Below are 26,717 nucleotides of genomic sequence, written 5' to 3'. Positions count from 1 at the left end.
GTACCGTGTCAAGTGGATGGGTGTGGTACCGCATTACAGCTGTGTGTGTGTGTGTGTGTGTGATCTCTTTTGGGCGCATTCTTGGCTGCCTTAAGCTGGCGTGTCCGCGCCAATTGGTCTCTGTGTATGGTGCTATCCCGTAGTCTAGGACCCCGTGTTCCAACCGACCACGTGTACGAATTGAGGACGCCTACGTCATCACCCAGCAGCAGCAGCAGCAGCAGCAGCAGCAGCAGCAGTGGGAGTGAGGTTGTCGTGTATGTGTGTGTGTGTATGGCGCGCCCGCGCGATTGATGTAAGTACACTGTTTCCGTTTTGGGTAATAAAACTCTGAAGCTGAGTTCGCCCCCAGTGTTCCGTCTGTCCTCTGTCCCTGTAGACCACCGGGGGAGGTGAATAGGAATTGGAGACGTGTGAGTTTACCCAGTTTGACGTCATCAAGTTGAGAATGTCAGCACTGTGGAGAAATGCCCGACAGACCACTGGAACATTATCTAACACAGTGCACAGTTACAAACCCATTAAGATTTCAACTTAGATTCAACAGAGCAGAAGTTGTTAAACACATATGGCAAAATCTTACTGAAGCGACCTTACGAGTCATACTCATACTCCGCCCAAGTAAAACAGAAACAAGCAACACTTTGTGGGCCAGCCAGAGGCTTAGGGCCCGCGCAGGAATATCCCTGCAAAAAAAACAAAAATCAAGTTGAGGTGGAGCCCAACTGTGAGGTTGACGTGTGTGAGGACACCTTCTTGAGGTTATCTTGAGATGATTTCGGGGCTTTAGTGTCCCCGCGGCCCGGTCCTCGACCAGGCCTCCACCCCCAGGAAGCAGCCCGTGACAGCTGACTAACACCCAGGTACCTATTTTACTGCTAGGTAACAGGGGCACAGGGTGAAAGAAACTCTGCCCATTGTTTCTCGCCGGCGCCTGGGATCGAACCCAGGACCACAGGATCACAAGTCCAGCGTGCTGTCCGCTCGGCCGACCGGCTCCCTAGAGACACATTCAGTGGTGGAGTAAACTGATTCTTTTATTGTTTCCATTTTCTCTATGTGCCGTGTATATAATTCGCTGTAATTTGATTCCCTTCTTTTTCAGCAGTGAAAGTGGTAACAGCGAGGTTTCCCTTGGTTATTGATATTCTTTATTATATTGGCCAGCGCTTATTTTACTGTTGTGTTGTGGTAAAGTTGTGAATTATTGGTGGATAATTTACTTGGGAAGTCAATTACAAGTTTTGCCGTGAGTGACAGGGATGTACTGTGATGTACTGTGTTGTACCGTGTGTAAACTGTAAACAAGTTGTGTCCTTGGTGGAATGCGTTGTGTACTGTGAAGGATTCCGTAAGAATTAAAGTCATTAACGTCATTAACGAATTAACGTCACCCGGGGTCATGATTTACTTAACGAGGTCATTGTTGTTTTGTTGAACATCGTTGTGATTAACGTAGAGTCGTGTAACGGCAACAGTCACAGTGAAGTTCACGTAGTGGAGGAATTGTCAAGAGAAGACTAACGTAGTGTTAACGATTTAACGAGCTGTAGTTAATTGTTTGATTAACGTAAGGGGTTGACGGTCTGTTATGATCGGAGTCAATTGCGCTGAAATTAAGCTGCTGTAATTCGTTGGACTGATCAGATCTGTCTCCGGGCAGATGGATTTAGCACTCGTAGCTATTTAAGGAGAATTAATACCCACCACTTAGTGAATTCACAAGGTGTTGATTTTGTTGTTTACATGGACTGTGTTGTAACCTTGTGTGGTACAGTAGTGTACCCTCGTTAAGGTGATCTTGTCGTAAGACAGGAAATGAACTGTCAGTTGAGAGACAGAAGGCTTTAACAATACTCGTCTGAATTAATAGGCTGTTGTTTTCAGTAATTAATTGGGAATTACTCACCGAATGTTTGACTTTGAAGTTGATGTAATTATTTGATTTACGAGTTATTGCTGCCATTTAAGGGTCGTTGAGAAACGTGTGTGTTAACGTAATTGTTTAAATTCAATTAGTGTAACTTTTGTTGTTGATTGTCCTGAGAGACAAGTGTTAACGTAAGATTTTTATGAGGAGTTATCATTCTTGGATTAACCGCCTTGTTACTTGGCACCTCGTTGAGAGCAGCGAGCGCCAGTCAAGTTTTGGGGATTATAATATTTGTTCACGGTGAAGCCGTGACAATATTGATTGCAAGCTTGCGTCACCAGTGGGCACCACTGTGTTCAGTTAGTGTCATTAGTCAGTCAGCGACGACGACAGGATAAGGAGACCGTGGGTCCATCAGGTTGTTGAATAGCTGTTCTTGAATGTGCCACGGGAGTGACAGTAAAGTAACGTAAACTCTTTGTTGTAGTAGTTCTAGTTTTTTGTGATTAAATTGTTATATTATAGAAAACGGTCGTTTACGTCAAACCTTCAAATATTACTGCCCCACATTTCATGTTCTGCAACGCTTTGCCTGCTTATGTTCATATCATGTCTGTATCTAAAGCTCGAGTCCATTGCACAGCACCACACTTCTATAAATAAGAGGTGAGAATCTGTCGGCTACCCTTTATTAGTTGTCAACTAGGAGGAGCCAGCGACCTAAGTGACAGGTGTTACCCGTGTGGTTTCGCCTGGTTTGCTCCCGCGGTCCTATGATCTTAGGCTTTAAGATTAAATATCTGCCACTGGCAGCTCTTGCTGTTTAAGGTCTGCCTCTCTTGCGAGGTAGTTGCGATTAACGTAACATCAAGAGGAATTAATTTCTTTGATAATTGTCAAAGAAAAAAATCTCACATCTAACTTAAATTATTGACTTAGCTGTGTTAGTTTACGTTAGGTTAAGATAGGCTAGGTTAGGTTAGGTAGGGTTGGTTAGGTTCGGTCATATATACATTAGTTTTAACTCAAATTTAAACAAGTTAACTCATTCATAATGAAATGGATAGCTTTATCATTTCATAAGAAAAAAAACTGAAACATATATGAATTCAGGAAAACTTGGCTTATTAGGCAAATCGGGCCTTGCAAAGTAGGCCAATAACTGCATTCTGGCTACTAGGTACAACATATATATATATATATATATATATATATATATATATATATATATATATATATATATATATATATATATATATATATATATGTATATATATATATATATATATATATATATATATATATATATATATATATATATGTATATATGTATATATATATATATATATATATATATATATATATATATATATATATATATATATGTCGTACCTAGTAGCCAGAACGCACTTCTGGGCATATTATGCAAGGCCCAATTTGCCTAATAGGCGAAGTTTTCCTGAATTAATATATTTTCTCTAATTTTTTTCTTATGAAATGATAAAGCTATCCATTTCATTATGTATGAGGTCAATTTTTTTATTGGAGTTAAAATTAACGTAGATATATGACCGAACCTAGCCAACCCTACCCAACCTAACCTAACCTATCTTCATAGGTTAGGTTAGGTTAGGTAGCCGAAAAAGTTAGGTTAGGTTAGGTTAGGTAGGTTAGGTAGTCGAAAAACAATTAATTCATGAAAACTTGGCTTATTAGGCAAATCGGGCCTTGCATAGTAGGCTGAGAAGAGCGTTCTGGCTACTAGGTACGACATATATATATATATATATATATATATATATATATATATATATATATATATATATATATATATATATGTCGTACCTAGTAGCCAGAACTCACTTTTTGGCCTACTATTCAAGGCCCGATTTGCCTAATAAGCCAAGTTTTCCTGAATTAATATATTTTTTCTAATTTTTTTCTTATGAAATGATAAAGCTACCCATTTCATTATGTATGAGGTCAATTTTTTTTTATTGGAGTTAAAATTAACGTAGATATATGACCGAACCTAACCAACCCTACCTAACCTAACCTAACCTATCTTTATAGGTTAGGTTTGGTTAGGTAGCCGACAAAGTTAGGTTAGGTTAGGTTAGGTAGGTTAGGTAGTCGAAAAACAATTAATTCATGAAAACTTGGCTTACTAGGCAAATTTGGCCTTGCATAGTAGGCTGAGAAGTGAGTTCTGGCTACTAGGTACGACATATATATATATATATATATATATATATATATATATATATATATATATATATATATATATATATATATATATATATATATATATATATATGCTCAGAAAAAGAGTGCCTTCTCTAATTAGAGTGAAGGCTAATAACATTGGGAAAAATCAATAAATAATTCAAGGAGACAACAATGGTGTTCTCGAATACTGGCTTATAATCTTATAACCACTTTTTTCTGAATTTAACAGTAAAGTGTTACAGATATATATATATATATATATATATATATATATATATATATATATATATATATATATATATATATATATATATATATATATATATATATATAACTGAAAACTCACACCCCAGAAGTGACTCGAACCCATACTCCCAGAAGCAACGCATCTGGTATGTACAAGACGCCTTAATCCACTTGACCATCACGACCGGACAAAATGAGGTGATAGCCGAGGCTATTTGAACCACCCCACCGCCGGCACTCGGATAGTTATCTTGGGCATAGCATTTTACCAAATCACCTCATTCTTTGGGGCAACACGTGAGGAACACAAATGCGAACAAGCCTGAATGGTCCCCAGGACATATGCAACTGAAAACTCACACCCCAGAAGTGACTCGAACCCATACTCCCAGAAGCAACGCATCTGGTATGTACAAGACGCCTTAATCCACTTGACCATCACGACCGGACAAAATGAGGTGATAGCCGAGGCTATTTGAACCACCCCACCGCCGGCACTCGGATAGTTATCTTGGGCATAGCATTTTACCAAATCACCTCATTCTTTGGGGCAACACGTGAGGAACACAAATGCGAACAAGCCTGAATGGTCCCCAGGACATATGCAACTGAAAACTCACACCCCAGAAGTGACTCGAACCCATACTCCCAGAAGCAACGCATCTGGTATGTACAAGACGCCTTAATCCACTTGACCATCACGACCGGACAAAATGAGGTGATAGCCGAGGCTATTTGAACCACCCCACCGCCGGCACTCGGATAGTTATCTTGGGCATAGCATTTTACCAAATCACCTCATTCTTTGGGGCAACACGTGAGGAACACAAATGCGAACAAGCCTGAATGGTCCCCAGGACATATGCAACTGAAAACTCACACCCCAGAAGTGACTCGAACCCATACTCCCAGAAGCAACGCATCTGGTATGTACAAGACGCCTTAATCCACTTGACCATCACGACCGGACAAAATGAGGTGATAGCCGAGGCTATTTGAACCACCCCACCGCCGGCACTCGGATAGTTATCTTGGGCATAGCATTTTACCAAATCACCTCATTCTTTGGGGCAACACGTGAGGAACACAAATGCGAACAAGCCTGAATGGTCCCCAGGACATATGCAACTGAAAACTCACACCCCAGAAGTGACTCGAACCCATACTCCCAGAAGCAACGCATCTGGTATGTACAAGACGCCTTAATCCACTTGACCATCACGACCGGACAAAATGAGGTGATAGCCGAGGCTATTTGAACCACCCCACCGCCGGCACTCGGATAGTTATCTTGGGCATAGCATTTTACCAAATCACCTCATTCTTTGAGGTCGTGATGGTCAAGTGGATTAAGGCGTCTTGTACATACCAGATGCGTTGCTTCTGGGAGTATGGGTTCGAGTCACTTCTGGGGTGTGAGTTTTCAGTTGCATATGTCCTGGGGACCATTCAGGCTTGTTCGCATTTGTGTTCCTCACGTGTTGCCCCAAAGAATGAGGTGATTTGGTAAAATGCTATGCCCAAGATAACTATCCGAGTGCCGGCGGTGGGGTGGTTCAAATAGCCTCGGCTATCACCTCATTTTGTCCGGTCGTGATGGTCAAGTGGATTAAGGCGTCTTGTACATACCAGATGCGTTGCTTCTGGGAGTATGGGTTCGAGTCACTTCTGGGGTGTGAGTTTTCAGTTGCATATGTCCTGGGGACCATTCAGGCTTGTTCGCATATATATATATATATATATATATATATATATGTTGTACCTAGTAGCCAGAACACAATACTCGGCCTACTATGCAAGGCCCGATTTGCCTAATAGGCCAAGTTTTCATGAATTAATTGTTTTTCGACTACCTAACCTACCTAACCTAACCTAACCTAACTTTTTCAGCTACCTAACCTACCCTTACCTATAAAGATAGGTTAGGTTAGGTTAGGTAGGGTTGGTTAGGTTCGGTCATATATCTACATTAATTTTAACTCCAATAAAAAAAATGACCTCATACATAATGAAATGGGTAGCTTGGGTATATATATATGCGAACAAGCCTTAATGGTCCCCAGGACTATATGCAACTGAAAACTCACACCCCAGAAGTGACTCGAACCGATACTGCCAGGAGCAATGAAACTGGTATGTACAGGACGCCTTAATCCGCTTGACCATCCAGTCCAGTCGTGATGGTCAAGCGGATTAAGGCGTCCTGTACATACCAGTTGCGTTGCTCCTGGCAGTATGGGTTCGAGTCACTTTTGGGGTGTGAGTTTTCAGTTTATATATATATATATATATATATATATATATATATATATATATATATATATATATATATATATATATATATATATATATGCATATACAATATGATGGAGACAACGCCAGAGGTTACCTACCCTGTTGCAATAATACGCGAATGTAAGTGAATATTTTTGACAATGAAACACCTGCGTCAGCCATCTTAAGGGAGAAGCAGGAGCTCAAGAGGAGCACCGTCAGAGGCAGCACCAGCACCGACGACAGGGTCGCCACCCACACAAGGGGCGTCAGGGGAAACAGGAAGCTCCACGGGTCCTTCACCGGCCGGCCTCGGCCGCCCAGGATTTTTGACACTCCTACATGTAGTGGCCACGAGAAGTCGACAACTTCAAGTCGACTGTAACTTACAACGAAGGGACCAAGCGCGATATCTGCCTCCTACGAAGATGTGTAAAGTTTTATGAATGAACACGAGAAAAAAAGTTAAGATAATAGATAGTATAAATATTCGACATCAAGAAAAAAAAATTCCCTAGACGAATTGTATATATATACAATTTTGGTCTAACTGGCTGAACATCGCACATCGCATATATATATACATTTTAAAGTACTGCGTAAGATTTATAAAAGTCCCACGGCTACATGGGATTCACATCAGCCTCTTCAGGGCTCAAAAAAAAAGCCTTAAAAAAATCGTAGAATACATTCCCGGGAGTGAGGGCCTCAGTACTGAGTGAGCAACCACGGCAGGCGCACAAAGTATGAGCTAACAGCACTGCTGTTCGGCTTGTGATCACAGCATCGCCCAAAAATGTAAAATTATATATGTAACTGGTATTAGTTAGCTATGATAGTATTACAGAAGAGCCTGGCTGTGATAAAGACAGTGTACAAAGTTCAGATATCAGTGAACTCCATGCTGTTCAAAATGTTTACAGTGCCCATTGAACAGCATGGAGTTCTCTGCCCATTGTTTCTAGCCGGCGCCCGAATCGAACCCTGGACCACTAGATCACGCTCCCAGCGTGCTGTCCACTCAGCCACCAGCCCTTTACTACTTCCCATGCCGGGAATCGAACCCGGGCCTCCCGGGTGAAAGCCAGGTATCCTAGCCACTAGACCACATGGGATCTATATAGTGTGTATATAGTGCTATAACAGCACAAACAGTATGGTATGGTATGAGGGATCTCTTACACAATCATTTAGTAAGACTGGTGCTGGAGTCAGTGGTCCACCGTACATTAAATGGGTAGAATTATTGTCAATGGCTATTTCTTTATTCTCGACTCGATTTCTGAGACTGCTGTTTGGAGCTCCGTGAGGCCTATCTTTTGGCAATGTTGAATTTTTCTGACATCTAGTCATTATACCCTGGAGATCTAGGAGGAATTAATTTATTTCCTTCGAACTGTTTTTCCCCAAGTGCATTACAGACTTCAGGATAACTTGAGCAGTCATATCAGGTGTTACTTCTAAGTGAACTGTCCTAGTTATCACACAGGTAAATAAACAGATAAACGCCTTATTAGACGTCCATCTTATATATCTATATATTGTATTTATCAGCCTCATTAGTGAAGAGAAGCCGGTACAGTACAGACTGCGTCACAATGACCTGTGGCTTTGTTCTGGCCAACTACCATCAACTAACCATCGAAGCCCCTTGTACCAAATTTAAACCTTTAGAAGGTACTTAAGCCATCCTTCCTCTTACTAAGAGGTTCAGGAAGATTTCTTATTGTATCTGGATCCCGCAGTTTATGGACTGACTCCAGTTCGTCATCAATCATTTTACTGATTCCTAGAAGTGATTGCTCTTGGCCTAGTTATGCTACAATGATAGTTTCGGAATATTCCTGCTCCACAGGAGTTGTTGTCTTTAAGCATAGTACCGAACTAGACAATAACTTTCCTCCTGCATACTCTATCAAGTACGTTACTAATGTTTTATGTTTCCCCAAGATAAATTTATGGTACTAGTCAGCGCCCATAAAGATGCCGATATATGTTATGTTGTGGGAACCGACCTGTGAGATTTATATTTATTTAATTTATATGAATTTATATTTACGTTAATTTATATACTTCGATAGCAATTTGTATAATGTTAAGTGGACTGTATTTCTGCAATAATCTCTTAATCTCACAAATCGATCCTCTACACATTAGGGGGGGGGTTATTAAATTAATATATATATGCAGCCAATCAAACTACAGAAATAACTACATACATTAAAGAGGTTCCTTATCTTATAGTACAGCAGGTTAGTCCACCAGGTATAACTAGGGTGTAGACACCTAATTATCCTCTTTGAGGTAGCTTCCATATCACCCAGTAACTGGTGCACAAATCTTGCATCCTCGACTTGACCTGTCAAAAGTGCGCTAGCTGTGAAGCCAGAATCCTATATATGACAAGTATATCAGAGAAAACAGTACATGGAACATGAAGACCTGGCTTAATTACCTTTAGTTTGAGGCTTCCATGTGATCTAACCGGGTCACCCTATATAATGACATTAATGGCCACTAATGATAAATAATGGGTTTCGGAAAGAACACTTAACTTGATTTGTTGACAGCGTGTTGACAGATGGTACACCTTTGGTATCCATAACACTACGTCCAAGTAAAATTAACAGGAGCCGAATTTGCTCCCGTGTGAGCCTCTGGTCTCGTATAACAATGGCTGCCCTCCTTCCCCACTGACGCCTGGCCTACTTTGTCCAGATTTCAGAAAGTGATAGAAGGGTCACATTTACTCTACTTTAATATTGATAATTAAGTTAATTTATATAAGATGTTTTTATGATGGTAAAGTCCAAAGACTTATGTATTTAAGAATAATTCCCAGCAGAATAGCTGGTGAATTATAATAGTATGTGGTGATGATATCCCGTTTTCTATAGACGGTAATTCCACTACAAGTTACGTTTTCTATGGGTAACTTGTTGGTAATACAGCTATTATCTGTATGATATATTAAATGGTGTCGGATTTTCCGACATATGTAGTCGGAATGTATCTGGGGAATCTGTTAAGATAATCCATTTTTGTATAAGGAATCTCACTGTGGCTCCAAGAACAGTCACTTGTAGGTCTGTCGGCATTGCTTCCATAACATTTGCATACACTGGCCTTATATTTCCCTACATGAACTAAGAGTATTACCACTTTGTATTCTTGGTAACTTGTGTTGGTCAAAAAATTTTTAGGGTGACTGTTTGTACAGTCTCAAGATGCAGATCCTTTGCAAGTTTCCTTGTGATAAAAGTTCTCTGGGATCCCTAATCAAACAACCCTTGAGTATTGATCTGAGGGCCTTTATTATATTAGTAGTGTTGTAGTTGGCAAAGCAGCTGCTGCAGCAGATTTTGCCATCAAAGTAATTACATCACTTTGTATGCTAAAGCACTGTACTGTTGCCGTGGATGTCTCCTCTGGTTCAGGTTTTGCAGTTCGACTAGCATTATTGTTAAATAATACATCTAATAACAGATCACCTAATAGATCTGCAGGAAATTCTATGATGTTAGTGGCTGTGCAAGAATGAAAGAACAAAAATGTCATGTACTCTCACAAACTATATGCACCTTCTTGTATATAAAAAATAAACTAATAAATAATTGAATAAATAGACTGTTTGCCGAGTGCAGTGTGGTGTTGCCAATTGCCACATTTTGTCACGTTCTTAGTTCTTACTTCATTAGTACACCTTGCAGGGTCGCGCTTTCTCAAACAATGTGTATATCAATTAAACTGTTTTAACCTATTAATTCTGCTGGATCAGTCAGTATATGTATGATAAACATACATATGTTTATCATACATATCATTCTGTGCATACGTATATTTATAATACATATCATCTGACCCATACATATGTTTATAATATATATCATCCTGTTTTACATATGTTTATCATCCTGTTCCCTGTTCTCTACTTACCAGAACTAGCAGTATCTTCTTAGTGTTCACAAGTCCTTACCTTCCAGACGACCCTGTTCAACATGGTGCCAAAATTGCCATCATGCTCCCTGATATAGGTGTACCTGTTGGAAATAATAAAAGATTTATAGTTTCCACTAACCTAGAAGACTTGTACGCATAGTTATATGCGTACAAGTCCTCTACGCATATAATCGTAGAAAACATTTATTTTAACTACACTAACTGTAAGATATTCTTCATTAAGTACCGCCAACCTGCTTAAGAAGAACTCTCAGGAGACCAAAGGGAACCAACTAAAAGAGATGAATGTCCTCTACACCTTTTCGTGCCTAATAAAATTATGCTGTAATTCATGTTAATGAAACTAATGTTACATAAAACACGTAGTTTGTTGTAGCGTATGTTACATACTGTAGATGAAATTGAGGCTGAAAAGAAAGAGCTACGTTACAGTTTATAATTATTATGATCCCAGGCAGCCGAAAAACGAGTCTTCCCTTTGAGAATTATTCTATCAGGCCTGACCTGACTAGGAGGTCGGAGATATACAGACATGAAGATTCATGTGTAAAAATAATGGGGTAAATTTTACAGAGAGTTTAAGAACGTGGGCAGTGAATAAGAAAATAGATAAATGACTGGTTATGAGATGTGGATAATTTGCTGGAGGCGTGAGGCTCGTTTCGGGAGGGCTCTGACTCCACTTGAGTACTAGACATCGTGAGGGGAAGCTGCGCTCCGTTTGAGCTCCCATTGGAGAGAATCCCCTGTTGGATATACCTTCAAGAGAAAGGAAGTGTGCAGATGTTCCAGCAGTGGAATCGAGCTAGGAACGTTGTGGTCTCAAGTCCTGGACGGCAAGGAGAGTTTGTTAAGCCGCCCAGAGACATTATCGTGGGCCGTGGGAGCGCCCTGATCAGACTGTCAGAGGAATAGCACCCTCGACTAGACAATCTGTGGTAAGCACGATTTTAAGCCAGTTTATAGTGATTACTTGTAGTTGGTCGTGTACCCAGCGATAGTAGCGAATATTTATTGATAAGTTAGACATGTTTTTGTAAGGCAGGAAGCCTAAGATAAGAGAGTGGAGATGGAGGAACATCCTGGAGGATGGAGCGACATCCGTCTCCTCTGAGCTCTGGCAGATGACTGAGGGAGCCCAGCTGTTGGCGGGGTAGCTGCCTCGAGGGCCGCCTGGCCAGGCGGAGCATGGGACCAGCCTAAACGGGGGAGTCCACTCTCACAGCATGTAGAGAGCAGATAGATGTTGGATGCAAACATATTGTGTGGATTCTTTCGTCTATGTGTTTATAAGGAAACATTTTTATTGGCGTGTCAATGGGGTGCAGGTTTGTCTTTGGAAGAAGTTGCTGAGAACTTCGAAGCCAGCACAGAGGGAGTAGTTGATGAGACTCCAAGGTAGTGGAAAGTACTGAGCTCTGTGGGAGAGCAGCCATACAGTGAGGAAGAGAACCTCAAGCTGTGAGAAGAGGAGTAATGGAATGAAGTTTCACAAGTTTTTGTGATACCAGTGGTGAAGCACCATTGTTGATCAAGGTAGACTTCATGGTGTAGCAGCCTGGAAGAGCTGCGGAGAATCCTGGTAGATAAACCCGGAAGAACCTGAAGATGTCAGGGTAGCGAGCTTCCAGATGTGGAGGGGAAGTTCTAGTTGATTACTTGTAGGGAGTTGGTAGTGTGTTTGGTTGTCATTAGCGTGCAAGACGCAGTGAAAGGTAAGTGATTGTTTGCCATTTTTGTGCCAAGGAGTACTTATACTGAAGTATAGAGTTACAGTCGTAGGCTGGATTACCTGCAGAGACATACATATGTGTTCTAGGATTAATAGGGTGATCGATTGATCATTGTTGTATATCAAGGAACATTTATACTAATATTTATGTTATTGCAGTCATACGCTGGTTTTCCTTGTATGTGTTTATATTTGTATTCTCTTGCTGATAGTGCAACATTGTGTTATAAGACTTGACCTACTTGAGGAGATTGGTAGTATTAGGTGGTGAATCAGGAGATAGGATACCACTTGATAAGCAGATGATAGAGTTCTGATGGTGTTGGAGTGCAACCTGGCTGAAATAGTATAGATGTGTAGGATTCATTATTATTATATGTGTGTATGTATTGTGTATGTGCTTTGTCCGGTAAATGTATTCAAATTTGCTGGTGTTTGCCCTTGTCCTAATGAGGCTTCCCAGGAAGTATGAAAGGAGGAGAAAAAGAGAAAGAACCAAGAACCACAGCTGTGGAAAGGGTAGAACGGAAAACTAATAAGTCAAAGGGATTGAGGAGATCATATCACATAAGGAGAGAGTGGGGAGTCACAGCGGCTCGAGTGGGTGTGTACACGTGAAAACGAGGCTAAGTGTTGGAGCCGCATCCCCTAAACGTGTGACATTGGGCCCCTCTCCAAGAGCACTCTACCGAGTTTGGGTTGGGTTGTCCATAAAAAAGGATCAACGACGCCACCCAACCAACAATAATAAATATATTATGTTCAAATTCACTTGCATCATTTATAATTGATTTCATATGCATCAGTGTGTCAAATGTGCGAAGGTGCTTTCCAAAAAAAGATGTTTAATACTAAAGCATAAAGAAACTATGTTGAACCAAGCAAATCTGGATAATTCAGGAAACATTCATTAGTCAAAGACACTCGTAGTGTTTGGTTAATATTTTCACTGTAGATTGCTCAGCGGAAATGTCCTTACTCCACTGAAGTGACGCTGATCCTGCCATACACGTAGTAAAACTTATGCCGAGGAACAATATCTTAATCAATATTTTGGCATTGTTAGATAACTCCACCCACCAAAATATAATTTTATATTATAAAATGAAAACAGCCGCCCTTATGTAACTTATCCTGGAGCTGTCAAAATGATCCACGATGTCGTTTCTGCGGAAAGTCTCACCTCTCTACTGTGTGTAGAAACAGACTGAATCTGGGTGAGAAAATAGTTCCCAGATGCTGCAACTGTGGAGGTGTTCACAATGCGAGCTCGGCTGTGTGTAGCAAGAGGCCGAGTATGGCTGTTCTCCGGCCGGTGAATGTTACAGAGCAAGCAAGAGCTCTTACCCAGACACCGGGAGCACAGCAAAACAGTCTGCCCCAAACAGTGCCAGTGAACCGGACGAATGCGTGGGTAAAGGAGTCACCTTTACTTAGGCAGGCTCCAGCAACAAGCAGCCACGCCACCACTCAGGACTCCGGCAGTGACAGTGTAACGGTGAGTGAAGTGGTTACTGTGGCTCAGAAAGAGGGTCATAATAATATGGTCAAGGAAGTGTGGGCTGAACTTAAAAAAGTTGGTGAGTTCCTCCAAAATCTGGGGCAGAGAATCGAGTCCATCGAGGCTAAATTAAACGTTCAGGAGGTCAAGGAAAATCACAAAACGGTGAAGGATAGTCAGGATATAGTGGTTGAGGACAAAAATGAAATATTGAGTGATGAAATGAAGGAAAGTGAAGTGTGTGTGAATGATGATAGTCGTAGGGAAAGGAAGAACCCTATAATTACACATAAAATGAAAGAATCATTTGGGCCAATAATGGACGTCTCAGGGCTGAAAAAATCTCTTGAGAATCGCAATGTCGCTTTTACTGGTGAACTTGGGAGGAGGTGGGAGATGTTATACAAGGTATGGCTATCATTTAGTGAACTTATTGGGGATGACTTAGGCAATGAATTGATTAATAATGGATCACCCTAGACTGAAAGTGTTGTCATGGAATGTTAATGGTTTGAGAAACAGGGTTACAGATGTTCATTGTTATGTGATGGGAAATGATATTGATGTTGTAGCTCTCCAAGAGACAGGGGATAGGAATGAAGGATTATTGAAATTAAATGGCTATAAAGGGTTTCACCTCTTCGCTGCAAATAACATCAGAGGCACGTCGATTTATGTTAAGAACTCCATACCAGCAGAGTTAGTAGAACCGCCATCAAAAACGCAAGGTATAGAGAGTGTCTGTGTTAAATTATCATTAAGGGAAGGGGAATTTATTGTAGTTAATTTGTATGTATCCAGGAACTGCTTCGACGCTAACTATTTAACTGACTGCATTTATACTAATCCTTCACTGGTCATTGGGGACCTTAATGCTCGGCACACAAGCCTTGGGACAGTGGGTAGTATTAATGCTAATGGGGTCAAGTGGTTACAGTTTCTACAAGATCATCCAGATACCTGTCTCTTGGGAAACAATGAACCAACTCACATCAGGGGAGGACGGCTTGACTATGCCTGCGTTTTAAACTCTCAGGGGATTATGGGGGAGGCTCGGGTTGTTCGGGAACTACTTAGTGACCACTTTGCCTTGAACGTTGAATTACCACTGGGGAAAAAACAAGTCCACTTTCAAAGGAAAAGGCTAAATATTAATAAAGATATGAAAAATTATTTTATTCAAAATATGGGAGATTGGTATCAACATTACACGCCGCTCTGCATTGATAGCTTTTACGAGGACATGGTCGAGAACATAGAGAAATTAGTACAGAGGGAAAATAACGGGGGCAGGGGAAGCAAGACGCACGGACCTAAGAAATTTAAATATTCGAATGATCAGCAAGTCAAGGGATGGGAGAGAATGCTACGGAGTGCGCATAAAGCATGGTTAAAAAATGGAATGAGGGATGAAGAGAAAAATACAATGTTGGAAGTGGCTAGGGAATGCAGTCAGGTGAGGAAGGAGGCGCGGGACAGATACTGGCAAGAATTTGCTCAGTCCATTGGTAATACTAAGAACCTTAAAGACATATGGAGAGCAGTAAACAAAATCAGGGGTTGTAAGACCAAATTCATTGCTCACTCAGATCCAGGGAAAGTTGCTTTTGTTGAAAGGATTTTGTTAAATAGGCTACTCTACCTTGTAGGTGATAACATGTCCAGTAATCTCTTTGGTTTTATCAAAGGCAAAAGTACTGCGGATTGTCTCTTAAAGTGTTTGTCTAATGTGGATGACAATTGTAGAGTTTTTGTTGATCTACAAGGAGCGTTTGATAAAGCCAATGGGGAAGTAATCTTATACGAATTAGCCAATCTGGGAATAACAGGGAGATTGCTACACTGGATAAGGGATTATCTACAAGGCAGAAAAGGTCAGGTGTATTACCAGGGATACATGTCTGAGGAACGGAGGTTTCAGTTAGGTACCCCACAAGGGGGAGTATTAAGTCCCACCTTATTCAATGTATTAATGAACAGATTAGCATCAGAGATGTATCCTCCAGGGGTCACGACGATCATATATGCTGATGACATTCTTATACAAGGCACTTCTGGGAACAAAATTCAAGATGCTCTTAACATACTTGGTACAACCTGTCACAAGTTAGGCTTAGTTATAAATGCAGATAAAACCAAATACGAGTATAGGAAACGAAGAAATATAACACTTACTCTAAATGGTGTGGAACTGAGCCGTGTACAGAAGTACAAATATCTGGGCATGTATGTTGGATACACATGTGAGAGTAAAAATGCTGAAATAAATCATATCAGCACCTTATGTAAAGCCCGTCTGCATCCTCTAAAAGCACTGGCTTTTTCTGGTAAAGGTGTTGGGGTACCTATCTTGCGAATGTTATACATAAGCACTGTTCGCTCCCTGATAGACTACGCAGCACCCGTATTGCTTTACACAGGCCAAGGCAGAATTCAAAAAATAGAGCTGATACAGAACGAGGCTATGAGGATTATTCTTGGATGTCAAAGAAATGCAATGATTGAAATAATGAGGATGGAATTAAATTTACAGTGTGTGTGATAGAGTCCGTGACATTAACACTAGAGTATCTATTCGTTTCATGCGGAGAAAAGGAGGGGATAAGCTGTTTGAGAGCGTTCAGACCTGCTTGAGTGACGTACACACTTCCAGGAAACTGAGGGAGACACGCTATACGAGAGGATTAGCTCATGACCTCAGGGAATACGACGTACTTGACTGCTGTAAACCCTCTCGACAGTGTAATATGTCTGCTCCCTGGAAAGTACAGAAAATAGACGTCGAAATTGTACCCCTCAAGGTGAAAAAGATTCTTCATGAACCGGGACAATTACGGTGTTTGTATGGAAGCATGATATCTCGGTTACCAAGAGGCAACAGTTTACATGTATATTGCGACGGGTCGGTGGCGGAAGATGGCAGGGCAGGGTGTGGTGTCCTAATAAGGGATTATACGGAGTTTGGGACTGTGGACAGGATAATTGAACTCCGGCTTAGTAATTATATATCATCCACACAAGCTGAACTGCAGGCCATTCTGGCGTGTTTGGAGGAAGTACGTCATGACGACAAAAATGTTTTTGTATTTGTCGATAGCCGAGGAGCACTGGAGTCCTTAAACAGTCGAAACCCAGTCTTCATGTCTATAGTGGAGGACTGTAAGAGAAGAATAACTGAGATACAGCTGAAAGGTTATAGTGTGAAATTCATGTGGATTCCATCTCATGTTGGAATAGTGCTCAACGAGGTGGCGGATGACTTGGCCAAACGTGCCACATCAAAACCACAAGTTGACATTGAATGTGAATTCACAATGAAACAAATAAGAAGCAAAATCAGAAATATTCAGGCACAGGCGGGAGTGGAGAGGAGAGAGATAATGTATGAGAGAAGTCAAACCATGCAACACTACATGTATGTGAGTCAAAACACCCATTTCACTTATGGTAAAAGGAGAAATGCTTGGAGTGACTCTGTGTACATGCGGCTCAGGCTTGGGTACAAATATTACTGGGAATATGGGATAGATGTTCATGGTAATGACACGAAGTGTAAACTATGTGGTATGTTAAGGTCTCACACCCTTGCCCATTATATTCTTGATTGTCCGTTGATTAATGTATATAGAAACACTGAGATAAGGACTGTTCCTGAACAAATAGCCTGGATGTGTCACAACGGAAAGGTTGATGATATTCTTGAGAGATATAAGAATTTTGCACCAAGATTGTAATATTTTGTTGAATTATCTGCAGGTGTCTTGCAAATTGTCTATACAGTATGCCTAGGTCATAAAAGTATTTGTGTGTACGTCTGATAACATACTACTTGTGAGGGAGGAAATGTATATTTTTACCTCTCAGCATGTTTGGCAATATGTTTATTTGTGATGTGTGTCTATGTATATATTAACACGTTGTACTGAATGGGGTGAGAATAGCTTGAGCTACCTCATCCCTTTGTGTGTATTTTACCTCAATAAACTTATTTCAATTTCAATTTCAATTATGTAACTTAACTATCCACTTGGATGAAACCAGAGTTAAAACTAGTAGTGCTCAGTTGTTGTCTTTCACAGGATATATAAAAGATAACTTTAAGGAAGAGCTCCGTTTTTGTCAGCCTGGAGAAGATTCAGCTTCAGGTTCATATATTTGTTTAACCAATTAATTCCAACATGGAAGCAGAAGGTCTACAGCGGTGTAATGCATATGGTTGGACTACACGTGGAACTCCTGCCATGCTTGCCGGTCAGTAAAGACTTAAAACAAGAAGCTGAAGCTATAAAAATAATCTAAAACATTTGCACTTTACGATACAAAGACAGGTTTTAACATTACGGACTCTTCTTACAGAACTAAAGGATGCATTTGATACCAGAGTAAAGATAACTGACTTCGTAAAGTCAAGTGATTCAATATTAGACTGATTATAGACTTCTGTTCTCATATTTAGATTCTGATTAAGAAACATTTCTGTATAGCATATAAGTTCGATGGTTATCTGGAGGAAATGTTGTCAGGAGAGTGTATGACCTCCAGGACGAGATGTATTGCCGATGTATAATGCAGAGTTCAGTCATCCAAAGTGGGGTCCTCATCCTGCCTGACTTCTTGATATATTTTCTTTGTAAAATTTTCTCAACAATTCTTTGCGCGGGACTAATGTTGTTGTCTTTGATTTTTATTGACAAACTGAAGCGTTTTCTAATGAAACAAGATCTGTAACAGACAAAATTAAATAATTACAATTTCATTAAGACTCTGGCTACCATGTAGGGCACCTCTAACTCAGAGCAGGTGACCAATTTAATAGTGCAACATCATTATTCCCAATGAAGTGAACTGAGGAGATGTTTTCTAGATATATTTGGATTTAAAAATAATTAAAAACCTTTCTCACAAAGATATTGTTCCTGTTAATGATGATTTTAGGGATGAAATAATTAGCTCTATGAATGACTACAGTTCTTGTGATTTATTTGAAAAAGAATGTGATTTTATCTTCTTATGTAAGATAACCGATGCCTTCCCACGTGATGCAGAGAAACATGTTCACTTTCCCCAACAATATATTTATGCGAATCTGGATTTTCTATGTAACTTTTAAAGAAATCTAAAATGTGATCTTTACTGAATCTGAATCTACCTCGCTTCGATGTGCCTTCACCAAATTTGATCCAAGGCTTCCTTAGTCAATAGTCTCCGTGGCATAGTGGTGAGACGCTCGCCTGGCGTTCCGTGAGCGCTTTGTCTTGCTTTCGTATCCTGGCCGGGGAGGATTTACTGGGCGCAAATCCTTAACTGTAGACCTCTGCTTAACTTAACAATAAAATGTGCACTTGGCTGTAAAAACGATTCTTCGCGGGGTCGTATTCCAAAGGAACATAGGATTAAGGACTGGCCCGAAACACTACCCGTACTAGTGGCTGTAGAAGAAAGCAAGAACTCTTGTATATATAAATAAAAAAAAAGGTCAACAGCAACCATCTCAGTTGTACACTTTGAACTTGAGGCCTTTTTTTATTTATATTTAAAAAAGTTAAGCAATGATTGCTGCCAACGTTTCCTTTGGTTTGGCAGTATTTTATATATAAATATTTCTAACACTGGTAAATCCGATGATTTATGTGATTAAAACACAGTACATTAGGCACGAAATAAAATCCGCACATTAACTGGTGAAGTATGTTCAATTGTTTAGTAATCTTTTTTTAATGAGTTGTTTAATTTTATGGAAACGCATTAGTAAATGGTTATGTAATTAACTATTTATTTATATCTCTATGTATACAATAGAAAGTCTGTTTGTCTGACTATTTATAATAAAGAGCTGAATAATAACTAAATATAATAACTAATTGTCTGCCTGTCCAAAGTGCGATGCTTGACCTTTGGCCTGACCTAACTTACCCAGACGACACATGAGGGAAGGGACAAGTATGCCAGTGTCACGGGTCAGGGGGGACTGCCAGTGTCACGGGTCAGGGGGGACTGGTCACGGGTCAGGGGGGACTGGTCACGGGTCAGGGGGGACTGGTCACGGGTCAGGGGGGACTGGTCACGGGTCAGGGGGGACTGGTCACGGGTCAGGGGGGACTGGACTCTGAACAAACCTTAACAAAATATCTATGTTGACTCTACGATTTTCGTGAGTCCTGAAATCGGGATTTTTACCTTAGAGTTTTAGTTGGCCTTTCAGTGCGTCTTAATATTACATGTCATGTGAGATAGATTAACAGACAGATAGATAGATAGATAGATAGATATATAGATAGATAGATAGACAGATATATAGATATATAGATATATAGATAGATAGATAGATAGATAGATTGTGCGGTGAAGGGAGGGGAGAGAAGGGGTGAAAGAAAGTGCAGATGAGGAGGGAGAGGGTAGGAGAATGAGTTGCGAAATGTGGAGAGGAATGGTGAGAAAAGGAAAACAGGGGAGAGGGTAGAGAAGGCGAGAAGGGGAGGATAGGGCGAGAGGAGAAGAGGGGATGTTAGGAATGAAGTGGGAGAAAGGTGAATAGAGGAGACAGGGTAATAGAGGGAGGGAGGAAGATAAGGAGAGAGACCCGGGTACAGCCGGGTACCACATCTACTTTACAGATATACATAAATTAATGTAATTCATCAGATTTATTATTGGTCATTACCCAGGGATGACACAAATGATGTTCAGTCAGTTGAACCTCAGTTTTAGAGGAGCAACTCACTTCCCCGAACAACCAGACCAACACTACATACCTCGGTCAGCAACACCACAGATACCGTGGCCTGCAGCACTATAGATACCTCGGTCAGCAGCACTACATACCTCGGCCCGCAGCACTATAGATACCTCGGCCAGTAACACCAGAGATACCTCGGCCAGCAACACCAGAGTTACCTCGGCCCGCAGCACTACATACCTCGGTCAGCAACACCACAGATACCGTGGCCCGCAGCACTATAGATACCTCGGCCAGCAACACCAGAGATACCTCGGCCAGCAACACCACAGATACCTCGGCCAGCAACACCACAGATACCTCGGTCAGCAACACCACAGATACCGTGGCCTGCAGCACTATAGATACCTCGGCCAGCAACACCAGAGATACCTCGGCCAGCAACACCACAGATACCTCGGTCAGCAACACCACAGATACCGTGGTCCTGCAGCACTATAGATACCTCGGCCAGCAACACCAGAGATACCTCGGCCAGCAACACCACAGATACCTCGGCCAGCAGCACTACAGATACCTCGGCCAGCAACACCAGAGATACCTCGGCCAGCAACACTACAGATACCTCGGCCAGCAACACCACAGATACCTCGGCCAGCAACACTACAGATACCTCGGCCAGCAACACCAGAGTTACCTTGGCCAGCAGCACTATAGATACCTCGGCCAGCAACACCAGAGATACCTCGGCCAGCAACACCAGAGATACCTCGGCCAGCAACACCAGAGTTACCTTGGCCAGCAGCACTATAGATACCTCGGCCAGCAACACCAGAGATACCTCGGCCAGCAACACCAGAGATACCTCGGCCAGCAACACCAGAGTTACCTTGGCCAGCAGCACTATAGATACCTCGGCCAGCAACACCAGAGTTACCTTGGCCAGCAGCACTATAGATACCTCGGCCAGCAACACCAGAGATACCTCGGCCAGCAACACCAGAGATACCTCGGCCAGCAACACCAGAGTTACCTTGGCCAGCAGCACTATAGATACCTCGGCCAGCAACACCAGAGATACCTCGGCCAGCAACACCAGAGTTACCTCGGCCAGCAACACCAGAGTTACCTTGGCCAGCAACACCAGAGTTACCTTGGCCAGCAGCACTATAGATACCTCGGCCAGCAACACCACAGATACCTCGGCCAGCAGCACTATAGATACCTCGGCCAGCAACACCAGAGATACCTCGGCCAGCAACACCAGAGTTACCTTGGCCAGCAGCACTATAGATACCTCGGCCAGCAACACCAGAGATACCTCGGCCAGCAACACCACAGATACCTCGGCCAGCAGCACTATAGATACCTCGGCCAGCAACACCAGAGATACCTCGGCCAGCAACACCAGAGTTACCTTGGCCAGCAGCACTATAGATACCTCGGCCAGCAACACCAGAGATACCTCGGCCAGCAACACCAGAGTTACCTCGGCCAGCAACACCAGAGTTACCTTGGCCAGCAGCACTATAGATACCTCGGCCAGCAACACCACAGATACCTCGGCCAGCAACACTACCGATACCTGGGACAACAACACCAGAGATACCTCGGCCAGCAACACTACCGATACCTGGGACAACAACACCAGAGATACCTCGGCCAGCAACACTACCGATACCTGGGACAACAACACCAGAGATACCTCGGCCAGCAACACTACCGATACCTGGGACAACAACACCAGAGATACCTCGGCCAGCAACACTACCGATACCTGGGACAACAACACCAGAGATACCTCGGCCAGCAACACTACCGATACCTGGGACAACAACACCAGAGATACCTCGGCCAGCAACACTACCGATACCTGGGACAACAACACCAGAGATACCTCGACTAGCAACACTACCGATACCTCGGTTAGCAACACCACAGATACCGCGGCGAGCAACACTACACATTTCTCGGCCAGCAGCACCACAGATACCTTGGCCAGTAACATTACATACCTCGGCCAGCAACACCTGAGATACCTCGGCCAGCAATATCACAGATACCTTGGCCAGCAACACCTGAGATACCTCGGCCAGCAACACCTGAGATACCTCGGCCAGCAATATCACAGATACCTTGGCCAGCAACACCACATACCTCGGCCAGCAACACTACAGATACCTCGGCCAACAACACCAGAAATACCTCGGACAGCAACACCACAGATTCCTCGGCCAGCATCACCACATATGCTGCGGCCAGCAACACAACAGATTCCTCGGCCAGCATCACCACAGTTACCTTGGCCAGCAACTCCAGAGATACCTCGGCCAGCAACACCAAAGATACCTCGATAGCGTAAATTATGACGTAGAGCGCCCTTTGCACCTGAGTAGGTGAGCCAGGTGTGGCCCACTGCTCAGGTTTAGGGGACGTCCTACGTCAGAGAGGGTGTTGTAGGTGACCCCGTGGGGCCATGCCACGTCAAGCAGGACGTTCTGGGTCAAGGGGGGTTGAAACGGGACGTTCTGTGTCGGTGGGGGTGAAAGGGGTAAAAAAAGGGGGTGTAAGGGTAGGAGGAGTAAGTACAGGACCAGGTGTGCAGCAACACGTGTGTAAGATGAAGGTGTATGTGACGGGGAGGAGTAAGTACAGGACCAGGTGTGCAGCAACACGTGTGTAAGATGAAGGTGTATGTGACGGGGAGGAGTAAGTATAGGACCAGGTGTGCAGCAACAGGTGTGTAAGATGAAGGTGTATGTGACGGGGAGGAGTAAGTACAGGACCAGGTGTGCAGCAACAGGTGTGTAAGATGAAGGTGTATGTGACGGGAGCGTAGAGTTAAGCAGATGTAGATTTGTAGTAAGTTAAAAGGCCTGGCCACTAAACAGGATTGTCATCGTCTGGGAACGTGAAATGCCGCCCCCCAATCATCACAAGTTCCTAGGCCCCTACCGGCCAGCCTGTCCCATAACACCCTGGGTGTCCTCAGCTGTCATGTGTTTTAACTGTCAACACTTTGGTCACGTAGCCAAGCACTGCAAATCTTCAGTCACCTGTACCCGCTGTGCAGCCAATCATCTCACTAAAGACTGCCCCATCAAGAATATGTACCAGTGTACACTATATGTAACAGTGTACACTATACGTACCAGTGTTCAATATATGTACTGTTACGGACCCGAGTCCAGCGTCGGAGCACGAAGCCATGAAGTCAGCGCCATCTGTGAGTCGCCAGCCGAAAACCCCGCAACATGGACAACGCCATCTAGTGAGGACGGGATATACTGGCCACAGGTGCTGGATTCCCGTTTTAATCAGCTCATAACGTAGCCGCTGCTGATCTCTGGTGAGGTGGCGCTTAAACAGTGAACGCCATCTATGAAGCAAATAGGTGGACGTTTCTGTCTAAGCTAGTAAGTGATGTTTCCTAGTGACCCCATGTAGTATCCCCAGTACTAATGACGTGTCTGATTGCAGAGTCGACCTGGGACTGCTGTATTGGACGATGGATCAGTTTACCCAAGGCAGCCAAGGTCTCTTCACGAGTCTGCTTTGAAGAAGCTGTGAGTCACCCCTGGACGAACTCTGTTGAGAGTGTAATAGCCTGCCTGAGGCGTGGCGGTATCAGGAATCGCCTTATCCGGGGCTGGCTGGTGGAAGAGACTAGCTACTGTGGTGTTTAGTGAGAAGAGTGATCAGCGGGATCACACGAGGCTCCTGCCTAGGGCTCGCAACCCTAGTATTAGTCGTGGAGTGGCCTATACAGCGGAGCTGATCGGTACCTGCCAGCTACAGGCTGGATTGTGGTAGAAGGCCTCCACGACGAAGCACCCAGTGGTACGGTGATTTGGCTGGCCTGTGGCCAGGGTAGATTCATCATAGAATCATAGTGGATTCATCGTGGGCCACGGAAGAAGGAACCAGGGCTACCCAGAGTGAGCACCGTGGAGCATCTAGTGTCTTCGGAGGAAGACGAACCTGTACATAATAGTGTAGTTATAATCCCCGCATGTGACTGATATTTATTTATTACATGGTGATGTAAATATATATATAAATTGGAACATTTGTATCCCTCCCCCTTTAATTTAACTTGCGTTATGGAACACACCCCTTGAAAGCCTCTACTAACTTGGGGCCGGATTCCCAAACTCTACTACCATCAGAGAAGAACCCGGTTGCGTCCCAGTAGGGCCGTAACATGTACCAGTGTTCATTATGTGTACCAATGTTCACAATATGTACCAGTGTTTAAGCTATGTATCTGTCTCCAAAATATACCTATATGTTCAAGACATTGCATCTACGTTCATGACGAGCAGCTGTGTTCATCATATACACCTGTGTTCCATATATACACCTATGTTCCAAATATACCCCTGTGGTCCATATGGGCATGTGTATTCCATATATACATGTGTTCCATATATACACCTGTTTCATATATACCCCTGTGTTCCAAATATACCCCTGTGTTCCAAATATACACCTGTTTACTTTTTGGTATCTGTGATTATTATGGGCACCTGTATCCGTGTCATACAGTTCCTAATAAAAGTGCAGGTATGTGAACCACTACAGCAGGAACATTAGTAAGAATATACTGTGACAATAATCTCCTTCAAGAGATTGAGCCTGCTCTTCCCTCTACAATTACGTCGTAACAAACTATATAAAACTACTAGGGAAGAAATGTCCAACAACGACAACATCTCCAAGGTTTGCCAGAGCGCAAAACGTTGCAGCCAGAGACACCTGTTCAGACTCAAACCGCCAAACTACCTGTTGATCGCTACCGGCTCCGCTGATTGGTCGCCGGCCGGGCTGCAACTGCACTCCACCCCCCCATACTACTTGATGTCTGGGGTCGCCACGACCTCAGACCTCAGAATATTCTGTGCTTTCGCAGGTATCACTCCTCCCGGCTAGACGTTAGCGTGTACTGAGAGAGGTGGTAGCTTAAAGCCAATATTCCAGCACCTCCCTTTAATTTTGTGTTGCACTTCTTGTTATTTTATCTTAACGTAACTTTTCATTGTGTCATTTAATTATTCTTATTATTTTGATTGATTGATTTTATTATACGAATTTGTTTGTCCATTTTTTCATGTTTTGATTTATTTAACGTAATTAAAATTTCATTGTTAAAATTTACTTGTGTTTTGTGTGTCTTCTCCTTACCTTACCACAGACGAAGTTCCAGTTTTCTATTTTTTTTTATAACTATGTGACGAGGCCATACCCCTAGCCTTAAACAGCCGAACACCAACGCGTTACCGTCACAATACGATGTTGAAACTTTAAGAAACTGGAAGAATCTGTTGAAACCTTAATTAAGAAATTTGTGGTCCATATTAGATTAGATAACTAAAATTAGATAATCAAATCTAAAGTCACTCTGTGATTGACATATTTGAAACAATTAAATAACAATATTTATAATTTGGAAACTATGCGAACCAGTAAAATGTTAAATAATAATAAAGATATCATTCTTAGCAGCAGAAAGTTTAGGCCTGGGAAAAATCATTGTAAATAAGTTTTAAGTCATACCGATTAAAACATTTTCAGTAACTTTAACTCAGACTATAAACTATACCAAATTAAGCTGATCAAATAAGCTGTATTCATTATTATAGTTAGTTCTCAAGACTTCCTTTGTAAAGAGTGTCTAGCAAAGACTAGAAACAGCATCTACTCAAGATATATTGTCAGCTTTTGTCTATGACAACGGAACTATGACTTTGAGTTTAGAAACATTCCATATGGCATTTCCTGTTAAAGTTCTATTAAATGGGATCTCATTGCTAATAATATTAATAAACGTACGAGAAGTTGAGAGCCTGCGCAAGGTAGTCGAGGACGCTAGCAGCGGGCCCCCTGAAGACCAGCCTCCTGCCGTCGGGAGCCTGAGGGTCGTCGACCAGCGCCTCCGTCTGGCCGGGGTACACCTCCCCGGCCACTACTAACGTCGGGTGATGCACGAGTCTGCCAAACATCATTAATTATAGTAATAACGATAAAACCTATTTTAACAACAATATTAATAAAAATAATTAATAAAAAACACAATAATATTATTGTTATTACTAATATTATTTTTAAATATTAACATTTTAATGATAATTATAATAAAAATATTATTGAGAAAACCCATAGGAGCTGAAATGAGGATTCAAACCTAAGCGCTGGGTATTCCCACGGACACGCCCTAGACAACTAG

At 42.3% G+C, this 26,717-nt stretch overlaps 1 protein-coding gene and 1 non-coding gene across 2 annotated transcripts in view; both read right to left on the bottom strand.

Moving 5' to 3' along the window:
* Nucleotides 1-26,717, bottom strand: part of LOC123750118 (probable glutamate receptor) — a 79,314-nt gene that overhangs the window by 40,598 nt on the left and 11,999 nt on the right. Inside the window, exons 6-8 of the mRNA XM_069326870.1 lie at nt 26,324-26,482; nt 10,599-10,662; nt 6,742-7,042 (exon numbers count right to left, since the gene is read on the bottom strand). Coding sequence (XP_069182971.1) covers nt 6,742-7,042; nt 10,599-10,662; nt 26,324-26,482 — 524 coding nt within the window. The remainder of the gene's footprint in view (nt 1-6,741; nt 7,043-10,598; nt 10,663-26,323; nt 26,483-26,717) is intronic.
* TRNAE-UUC (transfer RNA glutamic acid (anticodon UUC)) lies at nt 7,666-7,737 on the bottom strand. Its single transcript has one exon. It is a non-coding gene; the product is annotated as a tRNA-Glu (tRNA).

This window comes from Procambarus clarkii, chromosome 18 (genome assembly GCF_040958095.1).
Source record: "Procambarus clarkii isolate CNS0578487 chromosome 18, FALCON_Pclarkii_2.0, whole genome shotgun sequence".
Classification (NCBI taxonomy): domain Eukaryota; kingdom Metazoa; phylum Arthropoda; class Malacostraca; order Decapoda; family Cambaridae; genus Procambarus; species Procambarus clarkii.
This window is presented reverse-complemented; position numbering and strand designations above follow the sequence as displayed.